Source organism: Chionomys nivalis, chromosome 6 (genome assembly GCF_950005125.1).
Source record: "Chionomys nivalis chromosome 6, mChiNiv1.1, whole genome shotgun sequence".
Taxonomy (NCBI): Eukaryota; Metazoa; Chordata; class Mammalia; order Rodentia; family Cricetidae; genus Chionomys; species Chionomys nivalis.
This window is the reverse complement of record NC_080091.1, coordinates 74,280,626-74,301,358: the sequence shown is the minus strand read 5'-3', so window position 1 is coordinate 74,301,358 and position 20,733 is coordinate 74,280,626. Positions and strand designations below refer to the sequence as shown.

The window sequence follows — 20,733 nt, the reverse complement described above, 5'->3', positions numbered from 1 at the left end:
GTTCTCAGTCTTCCTTCTCAGTGCCAACGGGACCTTTTGTGAACTTCCCAAAGCAAAGTGAAACACAAAGGCAGAGACTAAAACTCCATCTGATTCTGGTGCTGGAAAGCAAAGTCTACCTGTGATCTTTTTACCTTTGAGATATCTGAGGATACCCAGAAAATAGTTATAATATCAATGGCAAACAGTTACAAGAATGCAAATGGCTAAAAATAAAGATGTGCATGTGTGATGTAGAAGTAGAATTAGAACCCTCCAACTGAACAAAGGGGACAGATGGGGAGGGATGGGAGGCGGAAACACTCAACATACGATCTACACTTGCACAAACGTATTCTTTTGCAATACAGGACCATGTAGAAAGAATATACACAAAAAGAACCCTAAAAAAAAAAAAGAAGCTTTAAAAACTGAATAAGGAACTTTCAAAGTGGAAGAATTCATTTATGTAATGATAAACCTCAGGGTAAGTTTCTCCAGTGTTATTATCACAGGCAGATCTTTCCGTTTCACTCACGGTTAATCAAAGCATCAAATATCTGCTCATCACCTTACTCAATCATGGTTAGAATTCTAAAAATTGATTCTTTAATTTAAGAAGAGCACACATTAGACTAGAACTACAGCTCGCCAGGAAAAGAAAGGTTATTGCAGACAAGACTGATGATCTGGGTTCAAATCCTGCCCCCCCCCATGGTGGAAGGAGAGAATGGCTCCTGACAGTTATCCTCTACCCTCCATACATGTACGGTGCCATCCACATACAAATACACAAACGAGAAATGTTAAATGAGTGTGTGATAAATATATATATAAAGTTAAAGAGTTTTCTCCATATCCCTCTCCCCCGCCCTCAGCCATCCTACACCAAATCGTGATGACTGTTAATATCACTCACTACCTTATTTCTGCCCACACCAAACACATACCTACCTATGTTTATGCGTGTATGTCCCTCAAGTACACACCTACCTATGTTTATGTATGTATACTGCTCAAGTACATACCTACCTATGTTTATATGTGTATCCCCTCAAGTACACACCTACCTATGTTTATATGTGTATCCCCTCAAGTACACACCTACCTATGTTTATATGTGTATCCCCTCAAGTACATACCTACCTGTGTTTATGTGTGTATCCCCTCAAGAACATTGTCATTATAATCTGTACTATTTTGACTTGATTTTTTTTTCCTTCCTGCTCACTAAGCTCACAGGCTAATTGGCCTCTCTCTCTCTTAAGAGCACTTATTTTTCTCATTCTTCATACACTCTGACAACTTCCCACCCAAGAGCCATTAATATCTCCGACTTCCCACTACACACTCTGTGGCAGCGAATAGCACTGGTTTAGGTTTTAATTTGCTTTTCGTTTTCTCAGGACTGTGGAAGCTGAAGTCGCTGCAGAGTCTGGATCTGTCATTCAACAGGATAGTTAACGTTGGGCCATCTGATTTTCACAGCTGCCTGCAGCTGGAGAGCATCTATTTAAAGAGCAACAAGATAAGCACAATTCACCCTGAAGCCTTCCAGGGCCTCAAGAAATTACAGGTTCTGAAATCTTTCTTGTTTCTGTCTTAACTCTACGGTCTTGTGGCCAGTTAGATGAGAGGGCTGTTTCCTTGTAAGGGAGTCTCCATGTGCAGGGCTATGGGCTGTTAATCGAAGTATGTGGGTCTATTTAAGAGCTCCTAAAACACCCAAAATCTGTTGCTCAAAAATCAAAGACCACAACTGTGGGCACAAACATAGCAAGAATTCTCAGCAGCAAGAACTCACATTATGGGGCTATAGATGTGGCTGGGTGGATAAAGGGCCTGCCTAGAATTCCACAAGCCGTAGGTTCGACCCCAAGCCTACACATATATTCTGGGGGTTGGGAGATGGAAGTGGAAGGATCCTTAAGTTCCAGGTGGTAGCCACATACATATCAAGTTAAGGCCAGCCTGCTTGCAAGAGGCACTATCTAAAACTGAAAGAAAGAAATTGGCATATTATTTTTTTTTCTAAATCAAATCAAATTCAACTCCAAGTTTCCATTTACCGGTTGGCAAGAAATTAAACGTGTTACTTACGAGTTTGAAACCAGCCTGGTCTACATAGGGAGTTCCAGACCAGCCAGGATTCCAGAATGAAACACTGTCTTAAGCAAGCAAACAAATAAATAATATCACCTACCTAGGTTGCAAGGTCAGCCAGAGGTGCCAGGGCTCTTGCACGAACTGGAGTGTTTGGGAGGTCCTTCTGACCACGGTGGCCAATGCTGAGGCATCATCAGCTCAGGACCATGGGGTCGCTGCTGGCCAGGGACCCTGCAGTTTTCATAGCCAAAGTATCCTTGGGCAGGAAAAATGACAGTGATAATAGTGCACCCATGTGTATCCCTTACCACAGGCCACGTGTTATTCTGGACACCAGTGGCATTCCTAGTGGGGCATGTATGTCTCTTTTCAGAGTAGTGAGTCTTGCAAATTGTCCCCTTGATAGGGCTGAAGCCAAGGAACCCCTGAGCCCCCTTCTCCATGCCCTTCCCTTCGATGAAGACAGTGCGATGGCTCCTCTCAGTGGCCTTCAGACTTACCAGAGGGACCACCAGTGAAGCTGAGAGACTCTTCAGTCTCCATCTTCAAAACACCTCCATCTCGCGCGCACACACACACACACACACACACACACATTCTTCTCGAGGTCACCGCTCTTCACTTAAAACAAAGTTGAACACACATGCAATTTTAAATGCTTCAGTGGCCAGACTTTAAAAATGAAACCGAGGGGCTGGAGAGATGGATCAGTGGTTAGCGCATGCACTACTCCTCAAGAAGACAGGAGTTCAATCCCCAGCACCCACTTCAGGTGACTCACAACCTCCTGTATCTCTAACTCCAGGCCAGAGTTCTGTAGGCACCCACACTCACCTGCACTCACTCTCATTAAAAATACTAAAACATAAATCCTCCTTTAGAAGGGGAAATGAAGAGTTTCCCCTTAATAATGCACATTATTGAACCCAATATAATAGCTTTTATAGGTATAATTAGTATAAAATTATTAAGGTGGTATTTTGCATTCCATTTTTCAAAAAAAAAAAATCCCTTTAACCTCTAGCGCGTGTCTCCTGTCTCTGTATTTCAATGTTCAGTGGCCGCATGGGGCTAACGGCTTCATATCAGGCAGCCTGGCCAGAGACTGAGGCTGTTTCTCCAGCATTTCACAAAGTTCTGTTAAAAACAAGCCTCCACCTCTCCCTTTCACCCACGATGGCTCCCTGAACCCTCCTCGTGGAAGGGAGACTAAGGAAGCAGTAATGAGGTGGGGGGCAGAGTGCTTGGAATTCAGCCTCGAGTCCACCACTTTCTACCTCCTCTCCACGGGCAAGTCCATCTCGGCGCCCTGGCCTCCTGTCTGTGTAACAGAAAGCAGGCAGCTCCCTATGAGAACAAGAAACTTAAGTACAAAGGAGCACTCAGAACGGGGCCTGGGGTGATGCGACCTTTCCTCTAACACAAATCCAATGGTGTGGCTCCTCTTAGAATCCTTCCCAGATTCCACAGCCAGGGCCTGGGGCTTCTACCCACCTCTCCAGCCGCATTTCAAGCTGCTGTCCCTTTGTGCGTTACTACCCTTCCTGCTTGCACTCCAGGACTTCAGGACTCCTCCACCCCCACTAACTTCTCCCCTTTACCAGCAAGAACTTGGGCTATGAGTCCTTCAGGCTTTGGTTGACTCTCACTTCCTCTTGGAGGTGTTCTTTAGTCTCCTTTTTGGCGAGCTTACAACGTGGCTGCACGTTTCCTCCTTGCATGGCTGCCAGCATGATTAGTTGTTCATGCCTTGCCCCATCCCTGCCAACACCAAATGGTAATCATGTTCTTGAGGAGCATACTGAAATTACCTGGCCCGAGTGAGAAGGTAACACAGGACACGCATTAGGAGTTTATTAGAGGGGAAGTCAGTGTCAGAGAGAGGGAGAGAGAGAGAGAGAGGGAGAGAGAGAGAGAAGGAAAATGGCATGTTCAGCTTTTAAAAACTGCCTGTGATAGCTTTTAAGAACTCTAAGTCCTCAGGGGTGAGTTGGAGGTAAGCCTTGACAAAATGAAGCAGAGCTTTGCTATTAGGATTAAAGAATTGATGTAGGTAGGACAGAATTTGTTGGGTGTTAGGGGGTATCTGTGAAAATGTGGGCTGTACTGTATGAACCCCCTTAGGTGAGGTAGGTTTGGGCTCTGAAACGCTGCTGTTCTAGCTGCTTGGTCAGTCGGTTATTTCCCTTGGAATTAATGGAACTGTTGGTCTGATGAGACTGACAGTGAATAATTACTATAGCTTTGGGGAGATGGGAGGCTTTTAACAGGTCCATAATGTAACCTGAGTTAGTTATGGATCCTCCTTTCATCATAAGAAGCCCAGGCTCATTCCAGATAGCTGTGTGGAACAGGAGGATATGAAAGGCATATTTGGAGTCTGTGTAAACATTTAAAGATTGTCGCTTTGCTAACTGGAAGGCACAGGTAAGGTCTATTAACTCAGCCTGCTGATTAGTGGTATGAGCAGGGAGTGCCTGTGCCTCCACTACCACGGTATCTGACACTATAACATAGCATGCACTATGGGTTCCTTCACATAAAAAGAGCTGCCATCTGTGTACCAGGAATAAGTGACATGGGGCAGTTTGCCCTCCTGCATATGTGAGAGGTGGGGCAGTAAATCCTCTAAAGTTTCTATGCAGGAATGAGATGGGGAATAATTAATGTTAGGTTAAGGTAGGAAAATTGAGATATTAAGGGGTGGACAGTATTGGAAAGTGAGTGTGGCATCTTCTACTCGTGCCACCTGGAGGGAAAGAACTCGGGAAGGGGTAAGGCTTGTAAGCCTTTGTAAGTTAAGAGATGGGACAGATTGTGGTGGGAGAAGACAGTGGTGGGCAACCCAAAAGTTAGTTTCTTTGACTCATGAATAAGAAAGTTCAACATCCACTAAAGCACATATGCAGGGTGCCCAGCCCTGAATGGTGAGGTCCAGCTTCTTTGATAGGTACATTACAGGTGCAAAGAAAGGTCCAAACTGATGTCCTAGGACCCCAAGGGCATATCCCTCCTTCTCTGTTACATAGAAGGAGAAAGGATGAGTTAAATCTGGGAGATGAAGAGCTGGGGCCTGGATAAGGACTTGTTGGAGTCTCTGGAAGGATTTAGTAATGGGATGGAGAAGGGGCTCATGCAAAGAGCCAAGAGCTGCCTCATATAAGGGGTGGGCAAAGAGAGAACAAGAGGAGATCCAGGAACACAGGAAGCCAGCTACTCCTAGGAACAATAAAACCTCTTCTCTTGTAGATGGAACTGCAAGGGACTGAATTAGCTTTTTTGTATAGAGTAATAGCTTTTTGGTTGGGGTAATAGTTAATCCCAAGTAAATGACCTGAGAGGTAGACAGTTGGGCATTAGAGGGTGAGATTCTATAGCCCTTTTTGGACAGAAATTTTAAAAGACAGGGGTATCAGTTTTGATGATCTCCAATGAAGGACTGCAAAGTAAAATATCATCATTCTGGGTTTGATGTCTCCATGCCACAATGTACATGAGGACAATCAACTGCTCAGTGTCCTTCCCTATGGCATCTTGGACAAGGTCTCGCAGGACCAAGATGAGGATTAGGACGAAGTAACTTTTTTCTTAGAAGGTCAGAAATAATAGGCTTAAGTCCCCTAAGGCTCTGGAGAGAGAGGGGGTACTGAGCTTGATGATGTACTTAGTAGGGTCTTATAACTGGATACCATTGGGGGAATGGTGTTTAACATTAACAGAGGGGTTTTGTGTCCCAGACTTGGGGGTTCATCTGAGAGGCTGGTAGAGGAAAAGACACTTTGGACCTGGGAGATTGGGAGGCTAGAAGGAGGAGGAGGGGAGCTGTTGGTGAGTCTGGCGTAACGTGAATAAAAGGAACAAATGAAATGGAAGTTCCTACTTTTGCTAAAATATCTCTTCCCATAAGAGGTACCAGGTAGGTTGACATGACTAAAAATGAATGACTGAGATAAATACCCCTAAAAACACAGTTAAGTGGTGTGGTCTGCTAAGGTAGATAAGGCTGTCCCCCTGCCTGACAATAGGGAAACTAGAAGGAGAGGTAGCCCCCAGAATTCCCTCAGTACCAAGTATGTGGCTCAGGTGTCCAAGAGAAAGATGGGCCGTCCTGATACCATGATGTTTACCCATGGCTCCCTGTTACAGATAGTGGTTGTGGTCAGGTCAACGGAGCCCAGGCAGCCTCACTTGTCCATGGCCAGACCTAGAAGGTCAACTTGGGAATTTTCTGGGTTTGATGTCTCCATGCCACAATGTACATGAGGACAATCAACTGCTCAATGTCCTTCCCTATGGCATCTTGGACAAGGTCTCGCAGGACCAAGATGAGGATTAGGACATGCTTGGGCCCAGTGACCAGTTCTACTACATTTGAAACACAGACCTGGTGGTTCTTGAGCCACGGGGGCCATGGAAGCAGCATGAATGGCACAGATCGGGTGGTCTGTCACCTCGGCCGGTCCAAGGGCTGTGGCTAGCATGTGACAGTGATTGCAGGCTTTGTCATTCCTTGCATGGTACACCTTAAAAGCCAACTCTAAGACTTCTGCCTGCAGGGTCTAAGGGCCTTTCTCCAAACGTCTAAGTTTAGCCCTAATGTCAGGGTAGCACTGAGAAAAAAAATGAGTTATGAGTAACTGTCTGCCTTCCATGGTTTCTGGATCTAAGTTAGTGTATTGTAATAGAGCTTTAGTGAAGCATTCCAAAAATGCAGAAGGATTTTCTAAGCTTAGGCTTAGAGCTTAGATAGTAAAAGGCTTAGATATAAGGAAACTCCTTCCACTTGCCTGTGCACTGACAGTAGTTAGAAAGCTCCCGTAAGATACCAGGATCAAAGGTGCGTTAGGCAGCCACTTTAGATTGTTATCTAAGGAGGCCATTTTTTGAACAAAGATGGAAAAGTGTGGGAATCTGTAAGTAGGACATTAAGACCTGGGTTTTTAAGGCCTCTAAAAGGCATCCCGGGGGGAGGCTGAATTGATGGGCTTGGATGGCTTGCTACCCATAGCTGAAACTGTGAAAATCCCCGAAAATGGTGACACCACAAGGCCTATAGGAAGAGTCTCTTCTCCATAGGCGGGGTGTAAATCTGCAGCAAACACCGCAGGGCCTGTGCCAGAGCATCCTCTGCCTACAGGTGGGGTGCTAAAGCCTGACTGGATCTGGTCGGAGTGACTGGGAAGCCAGAGAGGCCAGAGGCTGCTTTGAGTGACCTTTCACAGTGGAGGCAAGGGGGGGGGGGGAGAAAGGAAAAAGAAAAAATCTGAGGGACCCTGGGCCGCCAGTTGCAGGAGGTCTGACCCCAGGTAGTCCAAACAAGATTTTAGCAAGGGAAGCAATCCAGAGATGAATGTCAGTGAAGGGTTCAACCATAGCCATAAAGACCATGGTTGGGGGCTGTCCCCCCATTTCTAGGAACACCAGATTTCTGGGAGCTCAACAGTCAATTCCTTGAGTTCGGAGAAACGGTTAAGTTGACCAGATGGGGGAAACTCAACAATTGAAGCTAGTGGTGTGCGTAGAAATTGTGCTCAGGCAGATGGAGCACGTGGTTGTTGTAGAAAAAATACCCAGTTCCGGATCCCAACCCCAGGAAAGGGGCTTGGGGCAGGAGAGCCTCCCGAGTCTCATGGCACCAATGAAATTACCTGGCGTGAGTGAGAAGGAAACGTGGAACATGCAACAAACCCGCTTAGGAGTTTATTAGAGGGGGCGTGCACAGGCCTGGGGATGTCAGTGTGCAGAGGGGGGGGGGGGGAAGAGGGCGCGTCCAGCTTTTAAAAGCTGCCTAGCGCATGCGCACAGGGGGTTAACATGGCTACATCATAAGCAGATGACGGGCTCACATATGTGCGCAAGGGCTTAGCTGAGTCATATGTAGATGATGTAATCCATGCCACACGTGGGTCATGCAGGGCCCTTTAATATCTCCAGGGGCCATTAGGCACTTCTGCCTGAGGGCTTGTTTGTACCTGCATGACCCCTAGAACTCGGAAGTATCGGCCTTATTGTGGCTGAAATCATTGCACATACCATGCCTGACTGTTTCCAAGTGCTTAGCTGAGGGCATTTTAAGCACCTATGAATAAACAGTGGTATGCACAAAGGGCAATGCTCCCAAGGGACCGAGTCAGTGGTCTATTGCTATATCATGACTTACCACAGCTATGTAGCTTAAAACCACACATCTATCGCCTCACAATGTCTGTGGGTCAGGGATTCCAACATGCCTTAGCTGGGGCCTCCCCCTCATGGTCACTCAGGAGACTGCAGTGCTGTCACGGCTGGAGCCTCACCTGAAAGCCCCACTGTAGAGAACAGACACCTCAGCCGGGCGGGCAGGCAGGACTTGCTTCCTGGTTGGGCTGTTATCAGCTGTTGGTTTAAGCCTGTCCTCAGGTTGCTGCCCTGAAGCCTTCTCCACCAGGCTAGTCATGGTGTGGCATCTTGCTCTAGAGGTAGCAGTCCCTCTGGTATTCTCTGCTCTGCATAAGAAAAGTACTCTGTTTTATGGAATGTCATCAGAAAGCGGCAATCCCATTGCTGCAGCTGATAGAGTCACTTGGATAGAAACCAAATCGCCTGTCCTGCCTGCACTGGAAGGAAGCGATTGTTTAAGGGCCTGAATACCGAAAGGTAGGATCGTGGGGGACCACTCTGGAGTCTGTCTGCCATGTAACTAGAGCAAAAGAGTCCACTTCACATGACAGCGCTCTCCACTTTGCTGGCGAGAGATCGGCAGATTGTAAAGGAGCCTTAACCAGTGTGCACTGGTTACGGGTACATCTGTGTGTGGAATTTGTCATGCGTGTTGCTCTCCTGTGCATTTTATTGTACTTGAGGAGTCTTTGAAGTTTGAGGTTTAAAAAAAAATAGCAAAGGAAAGCTATAAATCAGCTCTCAGCATATTTGGAATACAGCCATAGTCCCCGACTCACCAGAACTGGGAATACTCAGAGGTCCCTTCTGTGTGGTTGGCAATAACTCCAAACACTGGCTGTGACCATGATGAAGATGTTTGGCATCACGGTGGTTGGCTTTTTCCCTCCGGAAGATGGATTTCACATTCACACTGCTGTGTTTCTCTTCCAGTGGGGGCACCTTCCCGGAAGCCAGATCGATTTTTTTTTTTAAGCATAAATCAATCAGCATACTTAAGCAGGATAAAGTAAGTTTCACTGACAGTCCAGATTAGCTTTTCTTTTCTTAATCTTCTCTCCTTCTTCTTAGATACAACGATTTGTGCAGCAACACTCTGCCTGTCTTCCAGCCATCCCAGAATATGTGTACCTTTTAAATGCTGTTGTATGGGTATTTCTTTTGCTAAGTTACAATTCTGTTCCCATCTTTTCTCAGAAAGTATTCTTCCTGAATTATTCCATTTATTTTCTTTTCTACAGACTGACTTTTAGTCCTATGATTTGTAATTTATAAAGTGCTAGGATGTAAAAATACACCAGAAAGAAAATATCTACTCCAAAAATGTGACAATAACTCAGTGTGATGCTGAGACCAGGCACCAGTGGGGGAAAGGTTCTGTCCCTGGACTACACCAGGCCCAAGTAAAATGCTTTCCCTCCTTATCCAGGCCTCCTGCTTGTTGGTTCCAGGAGCCTTTCCTGAGAGTCAGAACTGCATAGAGGCTCTACACAGGAGAACAACAGTCGTTAAGTTCATGAAAAACTCCATTCTATTTCTAGTGATTCTATGGTGAAGTTTTTTGTTGTTGTTGTTGTTGTTAGACTTACCTCATTTTAGGGATTTGTATAACCTAAGATGTTTATTTAGAAATTGGCCTTCATCAAGGGTCTGAGCGAAGAAGGTTGCCATGAGTTCGAGGCCAGCCTGGATTACATAGTGAAAAATTGACCGTTCTTGGGGGACTGGAGAGAAAATGTTGTCCTTCCTAGTTTTCACCCATGTCCTCTTTAGTTAAAACAAAGTTGGTGTTTTCTGTTTTCCGGTTTCCAGTTCTGTTGTTAACACCTATGTTCTCCAAATGTCTCCTTCACACTAATGTGGTAACTCAGAGGGGGTGTGTTTGGAAGTGAAGACACACAGCCAGGAGGCCAGAAAGCATTGCCACTCTGTCATTTAATTCTTCAGCGTCTCCATTTACAGTTGTCACTATTGTCTGGGACAGAGTCTTGTGTAGCTTGGGATGGTCTCAAACTCGGTATTCTGTCTGACTGGTCTCTTCTGTCCTCCTAAGAGCTGGGACTGCAGAGCACCACCACATCAGATTTACGGTTTCCATTATCTTGAGTGCCCATTCTGATCCAGACCCCTGTACCAAGAACATTCTGTATGGGATAAACTGGTGAAGGGGAGCTGCAGAAGATGCTGGGGGAATCTGAAAAAAACATGTATAGAGTCTCAGCAGAATATCTGGTGGGCAACGCTGTAGCCATAGCCGTACCTAACATAACTTCCCCTGCTGGGTCATGCATTGCCGTGCCCAGCTCTAGCACACCCTGGCCTGTCACTTGAGCCACTGAGTGATTTCTATCCTCTGGTTCTCCATGCATTTCTTTTTTAGGTGGAGAAAGGGTGTGGATGTTCAAGACAGGGTTTCGCGGCAGTTCTGACTGTCCTGGAACTTGCTCTGTAGACCAGGCTGGCCTCAAATTTACAGAGATCCACTTGCCTCTGCCTCCCGGGTGTGTCAGGGACCATGCTTTGACAAGTGTACCACTTTACCAGGGTGGGGCATGGGGATGAGAAAAGTTAGCAAAGGGTAGCAAGATGCAAGTGGTGGCGCACGCCTTTAATCCCAGCACTCGGGAGGCAGAGGCAGGTGGATCTCTGTGAGTTCGAGGCCAGCCTGGTCTACAAGAGCTAGTTCCAGGACAGGAACCAAAAGCTACGGAGAAACCCTGTCTCGAAAAATAAAAAAAAAATAAATAATAATAATAATAAAACAGAAAACATGGGATAGTACCAGGAGGGAGTTCCAGTGAATACTGAAATTCCCATGTTTAATTTTCCATATACTTTATACCCCAATACCACAGGGGGAAGAAGACAAAAGACTGCTTTAACATGATACAAAGGACAACCAGAACACTTGTTTCCTTCAATACTTTGAGACATCAAATCAATAGCATTCTGTTGTTTAGGCAGTGAACCCACCCTAGACCAAGTGTCCTAAAGGCAGCCACTCCCTAGGTCAAACCTTCTATCTCAAAGAAAGAGCAGAATTTATGCTTGAATATTCTGACCATTGGTCAGGGTGGAGTGGATCTACCTGTATGGGCCATCTTAATGTAAAAGACCAACTAACCACACCCTAGGTCAGGGTGTGTAGCCACACTCTTGTAGTCAACAACTTTAAACAACCTCAAACTCTCTGACCTTGAGACAAGGTGGAAATAGGTCACATTTTGGGGCCTCCACACAGGTGCTGGGATTCAAGGTGAGCACTCCCACTGCCCAGCTTTGCACTTCTAACTGTGCAGGAGAGGCGAGTCATCTTGCAGATTCTGAATAGCCACAAATGCACAAAGAATCGTGTGCTACTCTCAGAGATTTGACCAAACACAATTCTCCTGTGTCTCGTGATCTCATGGTTCACATCCTTTGCTATTTCCAAATTGATGATATTTTGAGAAACTCTTGACCTGGATCCAGTTCTGAGCGATGATGATAGCACTTGAGTCTAGGGGTTACCGTAGGTTATATGGTAAACAAAGATGAAATGCTTGGACGTCGGAAAGGCTTCCGCAAGTTGCATCTAATCCATGGACGATGCTGGGTGGTGGTCTCACAGAAAGCATCTAACCCATGGACGATGCTGGGTGGTGGTCTCACGGAAAGCATCTAACCCATGGACGATGCTGGGTGGTGGTCTCACGGAAAGCAAACAGTTGCCAAGACGCAGAGGCTTTGTGGGCAGGGCAGGGATTTAAACCCAGTGTTCGCTGACTTTCATGCCAGGCTTGAAGTTGCATTGCTTTTGTAGAGCTAGAAATATCTCTGTGTTAACTCCTTGTAGCTTTTCCCCTCACTGTCTTTGTGCACAGCCTGACCCACATTTGCTTCTGTTGGAGCAGGTGGTAGACCTCAGAAGCAATGCCCTGACCGCCCTGGCACCCATTGTGACCATTGCTCTGGAATTACCCCACCTGGAACTTGACTTGGCTGATAACCAGTGGCGGTGTAGCGACAGCAGTGCCAGCCTTCAGAATGTCACCTCTGCATCCTGGAGGGAGATGTGGGACGCCATCTGCAACACGGCTGTGGGTGAGTGAGTGGCGTCATTTGGCCTGGAAAAGCATATAAGAAGGCAACCTCCTTAAAAGTAGCGACAGTCTCTCAAAAGACAGGGATGCTGGTCCCCACCCCATTCAGCTTTGGGCTGCGGCAAAGGACAGTCCTAACACTTAAAACCCTTTTCCTTGGCTTCTGACAGTTTCTTTTCAGGTGATCAAAAAAACATATAAATGAAACAGTTCTTTAGCTAGAGAAGAATTTTGCCTGGAAGTCCCCCAAAATATCACAAAGTTCATCCCAATTCTTCATGATTGATTAAAGAAGGGGTTTTTAGCATCATTCTAAATGCTTACTAACTTCTAAAATGTGACCCTCTGAGTTCAGAAGACAAGCACATGGATTTCAAAAGTAAAGTTTCATTTGATGTGGTCCTCATCCCTCCCCACGAATGACGCCAGTGAGATGGGACAATCTGGGCAGGTTTTAATCCTCCTGCTATCCTCACTATCCTGAAAATAAGATTCAGGACCAAAAGGCCTGGAATCTGACTGCTTGGGCTTGGGCTTTGATCTTGCCATTGAAGCGGTGTCATGGCCATGGCTACTGAGTGAAGAAGATATCCATGAAGAACAGAAGGGAGTCATCAGCCAGGACCGGCATTCTGAGTGTATAAGGCAGAAGAAGAAAGTGGGGGTTTTACTGCTTAGCAAAACTGGAGAATGGTGAGGAACTAGTATTCCAACCTACAAGCAGATACCATAGAGGGTTGATAGAATGTTCTAGCAAATGCAAAGTAGCTGAGGGTATGGAGGAAGGAGAAGTCATGTGACAGCTCTCCCATCTGGTTGCTTTACCTGTAGGCAGTCGTCGGACAGGAGGCCTCAGAAACATAACCAACCTCTGGACCTGTGAGAAACAGGCCCATGTCTCACAGAGCCACTGTGGGCAATGAACACGTGAATGAATACATGAAAATTACCTGTTACCTGATACATGCTTGAAAACATAGGTAGCTAAAGTTTGAGGGTTCACAGACTCTCTGAAACCTGGTGTCTTATTCTAACATCTGATCAGTGTGTTTTTCCATTTCCCTCTTGCAGAAAATGAGAAACCATATTTGGAGACCCCCCAGATCAGAATTTCCAGGGAAACACACCTTCCTGCTACTCCGAGTGACACGAAAAGCCTCCTGCAGAGCAAAGCAGAGAAGCCCCAGGAAGGAGTGGATGCTCACCTTTCCACTCTGGAGCAGGCAGCCCAGGTGGGCTACAATGACCTCAATGAGATACGGCCACAGCCCCCCGCAGGACTCAGAGACTCTCAGGATGATAATGTCACTGACAGAAAGGACGATGATTCTCCAGACCTCGTCCTGGCCATCTGCCTGTCCGTGTGCATCACGTTCGTGGTGGCTTTCTGCCTGGGTGCCTTCATGAGGCCTTATATTGACAGACTGTGTTTAAAATGCTGCCTGAACAAAAAGTCTGGCTCAGGAGATGCCTATTCAAATGAGGGCTTCTATGATGAAGTTGAAATTTCCCTACCTGAACAGCACCAAGGGACAGAATCATGCCAAGCATCCCACCAGCTAAAGCTTTATGAGAGCGAGAACCCTTCCTGGGCAACAGAGCCAATGCCATATGATATTGTCGTGCCAGAAAGGGTACCGGGGAGTGGCAGAATGGATCTCAGTCATCAACAGAACCCGGTGCAACTCGAGGACAACAGAGATGGCAATGTGCTTCCATGTGGCCGTGCAGCCCGCTCTGCTCTCCATGGACTTCCAAACGCTGGTACTCAAGAGCTGATTTCAGCGGCTCAGGATCACTATGAAGAATTACATTATGACACGGTGGACCAGGAATCTTCTCTCTACGAGGGTGTGACAGATAGGTCTTCCATTTCTAGCTCTCTGGAAGTTATCCCTGGCTCCACCTATGGTGAATGGGATGAATTGTGCCTGTCACAGTCAAGAGCTGTTGTGGCTCCCGTCTCCAAAACTATAGCACCTACAAATACACAGGGCTCTGGGGAGAGTAAGGAAAGGGGTTGCCCTGAACCTTTGGAAGCTACGGGCTCACTGATGGAGTCTTCCGAGGGAAGGCAGGCGAGCAATTTCGTTAGGGGGATGGCCACACGGGAGACAAGCTTCCAGAAAGTCGATGCTGAGGAAAGGGTTTCCGATGTCTATGATGAGGTCCTACACCATAACCCAAGAGATGTAGACCCGCCCTCCCTTGTGCTGAGATGGGCCAGTGACCCTCATGCCGCACCTGCCCCCGAGGAGCCTGAGCCAACAGATGTCCCTTTTGACTCTCCTTATGACTTGGTGGCCAATTACGATTCTGACTCTGACGAGGGCTCTCTGTTTACCCTTAGTTCTGAGGATTCTGAGAACCCAAGGAGTTTGTCTGAAGGACAGACTTCTGTGGAGAATGTGGGGGCCAGTCAGCCCCTGCCCAGCAGGAACTTGGGGAACTATCAGGACGATGTGATATCAGCAGAAAGTGATAAGGACATCACCCCACAGAGGATTCTGGAGATATGTGAAATCCAGGACGCTCTCTTTGGAAACCTCTTCGTTTCTGCTCCAGACTCGTTTGTGTGAGATGGACCTGGAAAGGGACTTGAACTCCATTGTCCCTGAGAATATAGCAATCACACCAGGAGACATCAGACACCTTTGTATGTGATGGTGATATAGGACCCCAGTTGGAGGCAGTAGACTGGCCTTAGAGACCTGGAATTCCCAAATGTGGGTCCTTCACCATCACCACCACAGTCTGCTAGAGATCCCTCAGCTCCTGAGGAGCCTGCCACCAAAGAGAAGTAACCACTGGTAAACCACCCCCTTTTATGGCCTGGGGATAAAGCTCTGTTGGTGGAGTGTAGAATCCAGGACTCACCATGCACGAAGTCCTGGAATCAATCCCCTGCACTGTACAAACTGGGCATAGTGGCCCACACTGTCCTCCCAGCTCTCAGGAGGTAGAGACAGGAAACACCAGGATTTTTCAGGATGGGTGACAGAGTGTTCTGGCAAATGCGAGCCGTATTGCGCCAACAATCAGCTTGAAACAACTGCCAGATCCTCATGACGAGGCCTAGTCCCCCACTCAGACTCCAGGCTCACACCCCCAAACTGCAGGTGCCCGGATCCACCTGGATCATCCTGGAACCTGAAAGTCATTGTTTTCCTTCACAAGTGTGCTTTCCCAAAGTCACTTTTTGAGTCACCATTACCACGGTGTCAACCCAGTAAATTCATTCACAGTTGTCTTAGTCTTGACGTCTCTTTGATTTCCTGCATCTGCGCAGATGTTAAACAGGAGCACAGTCTAAGCTCCTGGCTGTCTATGTGGGGAGACAGTTGGCAGGCAGTCTGGATCGGGGCTAGACAATTTTCATTGAATTAGGGTTTGCATAGAAGACAAAAAGAGATCAAGTTTGGAGGGAGGACACCGAGTCTCCCCGTCCACCTCATGGCATCACTGCTGGTCCTCAGGTTTCTAGCTTCTCAGTCGCTCTCACAGAGGCCCAGGATATGACTCTCCAGTCTTCTCAGTCTGCTCACCTTCCTCTGTGAGTGTTCTCAGGTGTTGGGGCTTCAGAAGGCCACTTACCTCTCTGCTAGCCTTACTTATTTCTTCAAGTCTGGCTCTGAAATCTTTTCAAGATTTTATGCTCGCTTCCAGTTGCCTATCTAGTTTTAAGGTAAATGTATTCACACTGAAGCTTATTCTGTCCCCTCATCCCTGCCACCTACCAGATCTGGTCCTCACTGCTCACACAAGGGCTCCTCCATTCAGATATCTAAGGATTATTCTTTTGACATTTATCTTTATGTTCCCCGTATGTAACTTCTTTGTCATTGGGTACAGCCAGTTCAAGGCCCTAGAGATCCGTCAAGTCTATTCCACCTTCCCTGTCCAATCCGTCACAATTTTATCCCTTGCTTGGTCATTCCCACGAGGTTGGTCACAACAGCACACATCACACATCAAACTGCCTCCTCCAAATCCTGTATTAGCCAAGAGTCTCCAAGGAAACAGAACCAATATGGTGCCTAGAGACAGAAGGAATGGTTTTACTGTGGGAAACTGACACCCATGAGGATGGAGGCACGGAAGTCCCACAATCTGTTCTGTCCAAACTGGTGCCCATGCAAGCTAGCAATACAGTCCCATCCAAACAATGCAAGTTAAGAGAATGTGCATCTGATGTTGCAAATCCCAGTCTGAGCCCAAAGCCTTAAGAACCAAGAGCACTGATGTCCAAGTGAAGAGGGGAAATGGTGGCCCCTAAGTATGATAGAGACTTTCTAGTCTCACGTGGGCTTAACTCAGTGGTCAGGGTCCCAGTCACTAAAACCTCTACAGAACCAGTGATATTCCAGGTTCTTGGTGGTGCAAATGCAAAGGGTCAGTTTCACAAATAATGAAGAGTAAGTTCAAGCCAACAAGGAGATTTATTATAGCGAGAAAGCACGTAAAGAAAGTGAAGGGTCTTTGTCCAGGAGTTAGTAGGATTCTTGACTAAAGAAGTCGGTAAGTCCTTGAAATGACTGGGCTGAGAAGTAAGGAGACGTGGACTGGTCAGCCCAGCTGGCCCAGTCATAGATCCCCACAGGGTGTCCTGTGTCTCTCCACCCTGGTGACTGGGCTGAGATTCTGTCACCAGTCTTCAAGGACCAGTGAAGTATCTCTTCGTGCCTAGCTTTCAGACAGCTGTATTCATTAGGTTGCTCTGCTATAGAAGAAAGAATAAATAAATACCTAAATGACCTAGGACATGAACCAGACCAATGTCTCCTGGCCAAAACATGTCTGGCATTTTCAGCCAGGACAGAATAGCCATAGAATCAAGGCTATTTGACTCCTGGCCAGGAGGAGCAGGTTGATTTTGGAGGTCCCCACCCTTAACTACCTGTCAAGTTTCTGTCTCCTCATCAGAAGAACACGAAAGTTCCAGCCCAAGAAGTGAGAGACACTCCCTCCTTCCTCTGCCTTTTTGCTCTTCTGGGGTGCTGTGTAGACTGGATGGTGCTGTGCACACAATGAGAGCCAAGCTCTTCACTGGATCTACTGACTCAACCGCTGAGCTCTTCCTGAGACCACACCTGGGCACAGCTGGAAGTGAAGCCTTGCCTGTTGTCAGGCCATCCCTTTGCCCTCAGAACATAAAACCCATCACCACACTCCCCGTCCTACATCGGGAGGGTGACTGAGGTGCAGATGTGACCGACCATGTGACTTCCCCACCCACCTGTTTCTGTAAAACTCTGTAAAATTCTGTTTCCAGCCCTTTGTCCATGTCATATCTGCCCACATCCTCCTTCCAACGTGTCCAGACAAGCCTGCTTTAGCTGACTGGTATCCACTCAGCTTTTGTGTTACCTCCTTGGGGAACTCTCAGACCCTGGACTAAGTTAGATTTCCCGCCTACTGCTCTCACTATACATCGCTAACTTCTACATGTAAGATGTTATTGTGCATACAGTTAAATAACTATGATCGGAAGCTTAATCTCTGCCGCTTTTATGCTAAAAGTTCCACGAGAAGAACAACGACAAAAGCTCCACCACAAATCTGTCTCCCTGAGAATTCACATTTAGTAGGTTCTCAATATATTTGTTTCTTGAAGAAATAATGAAAGAGCAACTTTGTAACACAGGACAGGGAATTCCATGATCAGGTCCTGCTTCTCCCTCAGCTTGCTTGCTGTTACCTCCTGCCTGCTTCTGACCACCCAAACCAAGCCAGCCAGCCATACAAGTTGCTCATGGTTACAAACACCAGCCTATGTCATTCGCTGCTCTTGGCTGAGCTGCAACCTACTTTTTGTGTTGTTTGTTTGGTGTTCCAACTCCCGGCATCTGTCTATTCTTCATCCAAAGTCTTGGTTCAAAGCATACCTCCTCAACAAGCCTTTCCCCCTCATTCCACTGAGGTAGAAATGACCACTCTGTTCCCCACTTGGCCATGTAGTATAATTCACGTCTTGTGGAAGCACCAAGGTTTAATATGGCATGGCTGGAGCCTATGAGGCTCTTTTATTAGTCAATCTCCAACTGCTGGTGGATTTTGGATTTACTGAGTGTCCAGTGGGGTTTCCAACTTCTTGTGTCCCAGAACCAAAACCTGAACCGAGAGACACATGGGTAATAGCAGAACAGAAGTGGAGGTAGCTTACGGAGAAACAATGTCCTTCCAAGAGCAGAAAGGGGCCAGAGCTGGGAGAACATGAACAAAAACTGTACAAATCACCGGGATTTTTTACCGGCCCAGGCTTTGGGGTCATTCACACAGTGTGAGCCTTTCTGTTCATGCTCCATTTGTTACATATTGGCCTTTGTGGCAAAAAGGCTCCCGTCTGTCTCTGTGCCAATGCGTCTTTAATATGCTAATGTCAACCTCACTCTCCATGCGACTCTCTCCTGCCTCACAACAGTTGGGCAGAATTCAGTTTCAACATGGAATCGATGGAGACAGCCATCACCTCAGAGCCCGAAGTTATGCATAAGGTGAAAACCTGCTTTCCAGCCCAGAAGCACATGGAAAATTGTCTATGGGGCTTTAGCACTTTAGTCATTCACTTGGTCTCTTTCCGACTTCCAAAAGGAGTCCTCATAGTGTGGCAGAAACAACGCAGGCAGCACAATTTAGCGGCCCAATTTCCCAGCAAGGCCCCTGTCTTTTGTGAAAACACACTTAACCCCCTCCCAGAGTGCCTGCTGTCAACTTGGACAGAGCTGGTTGATGGAGGATTGGAAGCCTACAATTCCAGATTTTGAAACTGAGTTCTGTGGAGTCCTTTCTCTCGGCTTCCCCTCTTGATTTTCTCCAAGATTATGTCTTTAGTTGTGTTATTCCACAGAGGACTCTCCAAACATCTTCATTTTGTTCAGGCTGCCCGTTTGCATGTCTATAGCGGAACAACGAAACAACGAATTTGCCTCAGCCAGGTCCTAGCAGACCTAAGTTCAAGAAACACTTTCAAGAGAAGTTTCTTGTATGGTTGATTTACCTTCCAAAGCTATGAAATAAATAAGTCTTGGCCCAGGGCTGAAACCCCAAACATGAAACATTGCAATTTTATTCTCTTTGAAGATGAGTAGGATCATAAACGATCTGTCTTTCATGACCTCCTCCAAGGATCCTTCAGTTCAGTGAAGTCCCTTGGGGATCTGACTGACAGCATTTTTTCCTCATCCTCTAGAAAGGTACCAGGTGTAAGGTCTGGGGCTCCATCTTTCTTCTTTGGGGCAAAATCACAGGAGTAACCTGGGTAACCAGAAATAGCTGCTGGAAACACAGAGCCACAAGTAAATGCAGACCAGTAGACACTCGTTCATCTATTTCTGGTCTACTTCAAATTAAAGCCGACCCCTCCCTGGTCTGCAGGCTGTTCTTGAAGCACTTCCCTGTGCAAAGGAGACAAAGACAGCAGGGTTAGAAGTTCCCCTGTGTGAAGAGGTTCCACGAAGGTCAGTAGTGCCAACAGTAGTCCCAGCTGCCAAGCAGAGACAAGTGGCAGGCTGACAGCAGTGAGGAACCTGTCTGCTAGTGCACAGGGAGAGAGGGCCCATCACTGCACTTTCTGAGAATCTCGTATTTCCTAGATGTTCAGCAAAGACCTACGGCTATCTATCTCTAGATTTGCACAACCTTTGTCCAGATTTTATGTCCAGATTCCTACTTTAATATTTCCCTAATAACTGCAAATTCTAGGTGATACTGGCGGTGAAGGGTTGGCTGTGTCTTAAGGCTTCTCAGATGCTCATAATAGCTTAACAAATGACAGGCGCTCTTCCATCACCACGGTAGGCCAGGACATTCCAGTCACAGACATGAAACTGGCTCAGCCTTTGACTTTTTCACCAGCCTCTGTGTGTGTATGTGTGTGAGCATGCGTGTGAGTGTGCTCATGCATGTGAGTGTGTTTGTGTGTGTATTCATAAGATTAAATGTGAGTGGCATCTTTATTTATTTGAATAAATAAATACAGCCCAGAAGTAAGTCTTGGGGCTTAAAAAGAAAATTCTCATTATTTTTCTTTAGCTATCACTACTGACTAGCTTTTTACAGCTCAACATAATCTTAATTAACCATAATTTTGGTTTTATTTTTAGATGTTCTAATGTTCACAAACAGACCAATAGGCTCCCCCTTATGCTATTTTCTGTGTCTTTTTTCTGTTATTCCTAAAGTATTGTTGCTTTTTCACAATAAATATTCCAGTGCAGTCTAGAATGTTCAAGAATGGAAATCACTCTCAGCTCTGTTTTCTTTTAGTGGAGAATAATAGGTTGATTTTTTTTTCTGCTGTGAAATTTGCATCCCTGAAAAGCCTTGCATTCTGTAAATCACACGCTACAAGCCAAGGGCAGATCAAGTTGAGACTATGGACAGGTGAGCTGAAGCAGAGCATGAAGCA

At 46.5% G+C, this 20,733-nt stretch overlaps 1 protein-coding gene across 1 annotated transcript in view; it reads left to right on the top strand.

The window, feature by feature from the left end:
• Lrrc66 (leucine rich repeat containing 66) overlaps positions 1–15,130 on the top strand; it is a 33,899-nt gene extending 18,769 nt beyond the window's left edge. Inside the window, 6 exon segments of the mRNA XM_057772874.1 lie at positions 1,386–1,555; positions 12,138–12,327; positions 13,398–14,901; positions 14,903–14,953; positions 14,955–15,026; positions 15,028–15,130. Coding sequence (XP_057628857.1) covers positions 1,386–1,555; positions 12,138–12,327; positions 13,398–14,901; positions 14,903–14,953; positions 14,955–15,026; positions 15,028–15,130 — 2,090 coding nt within the window.
• The last annotated feature ends 5,603 nt before the right edge of the window (positions 15,131–20,733 follow it).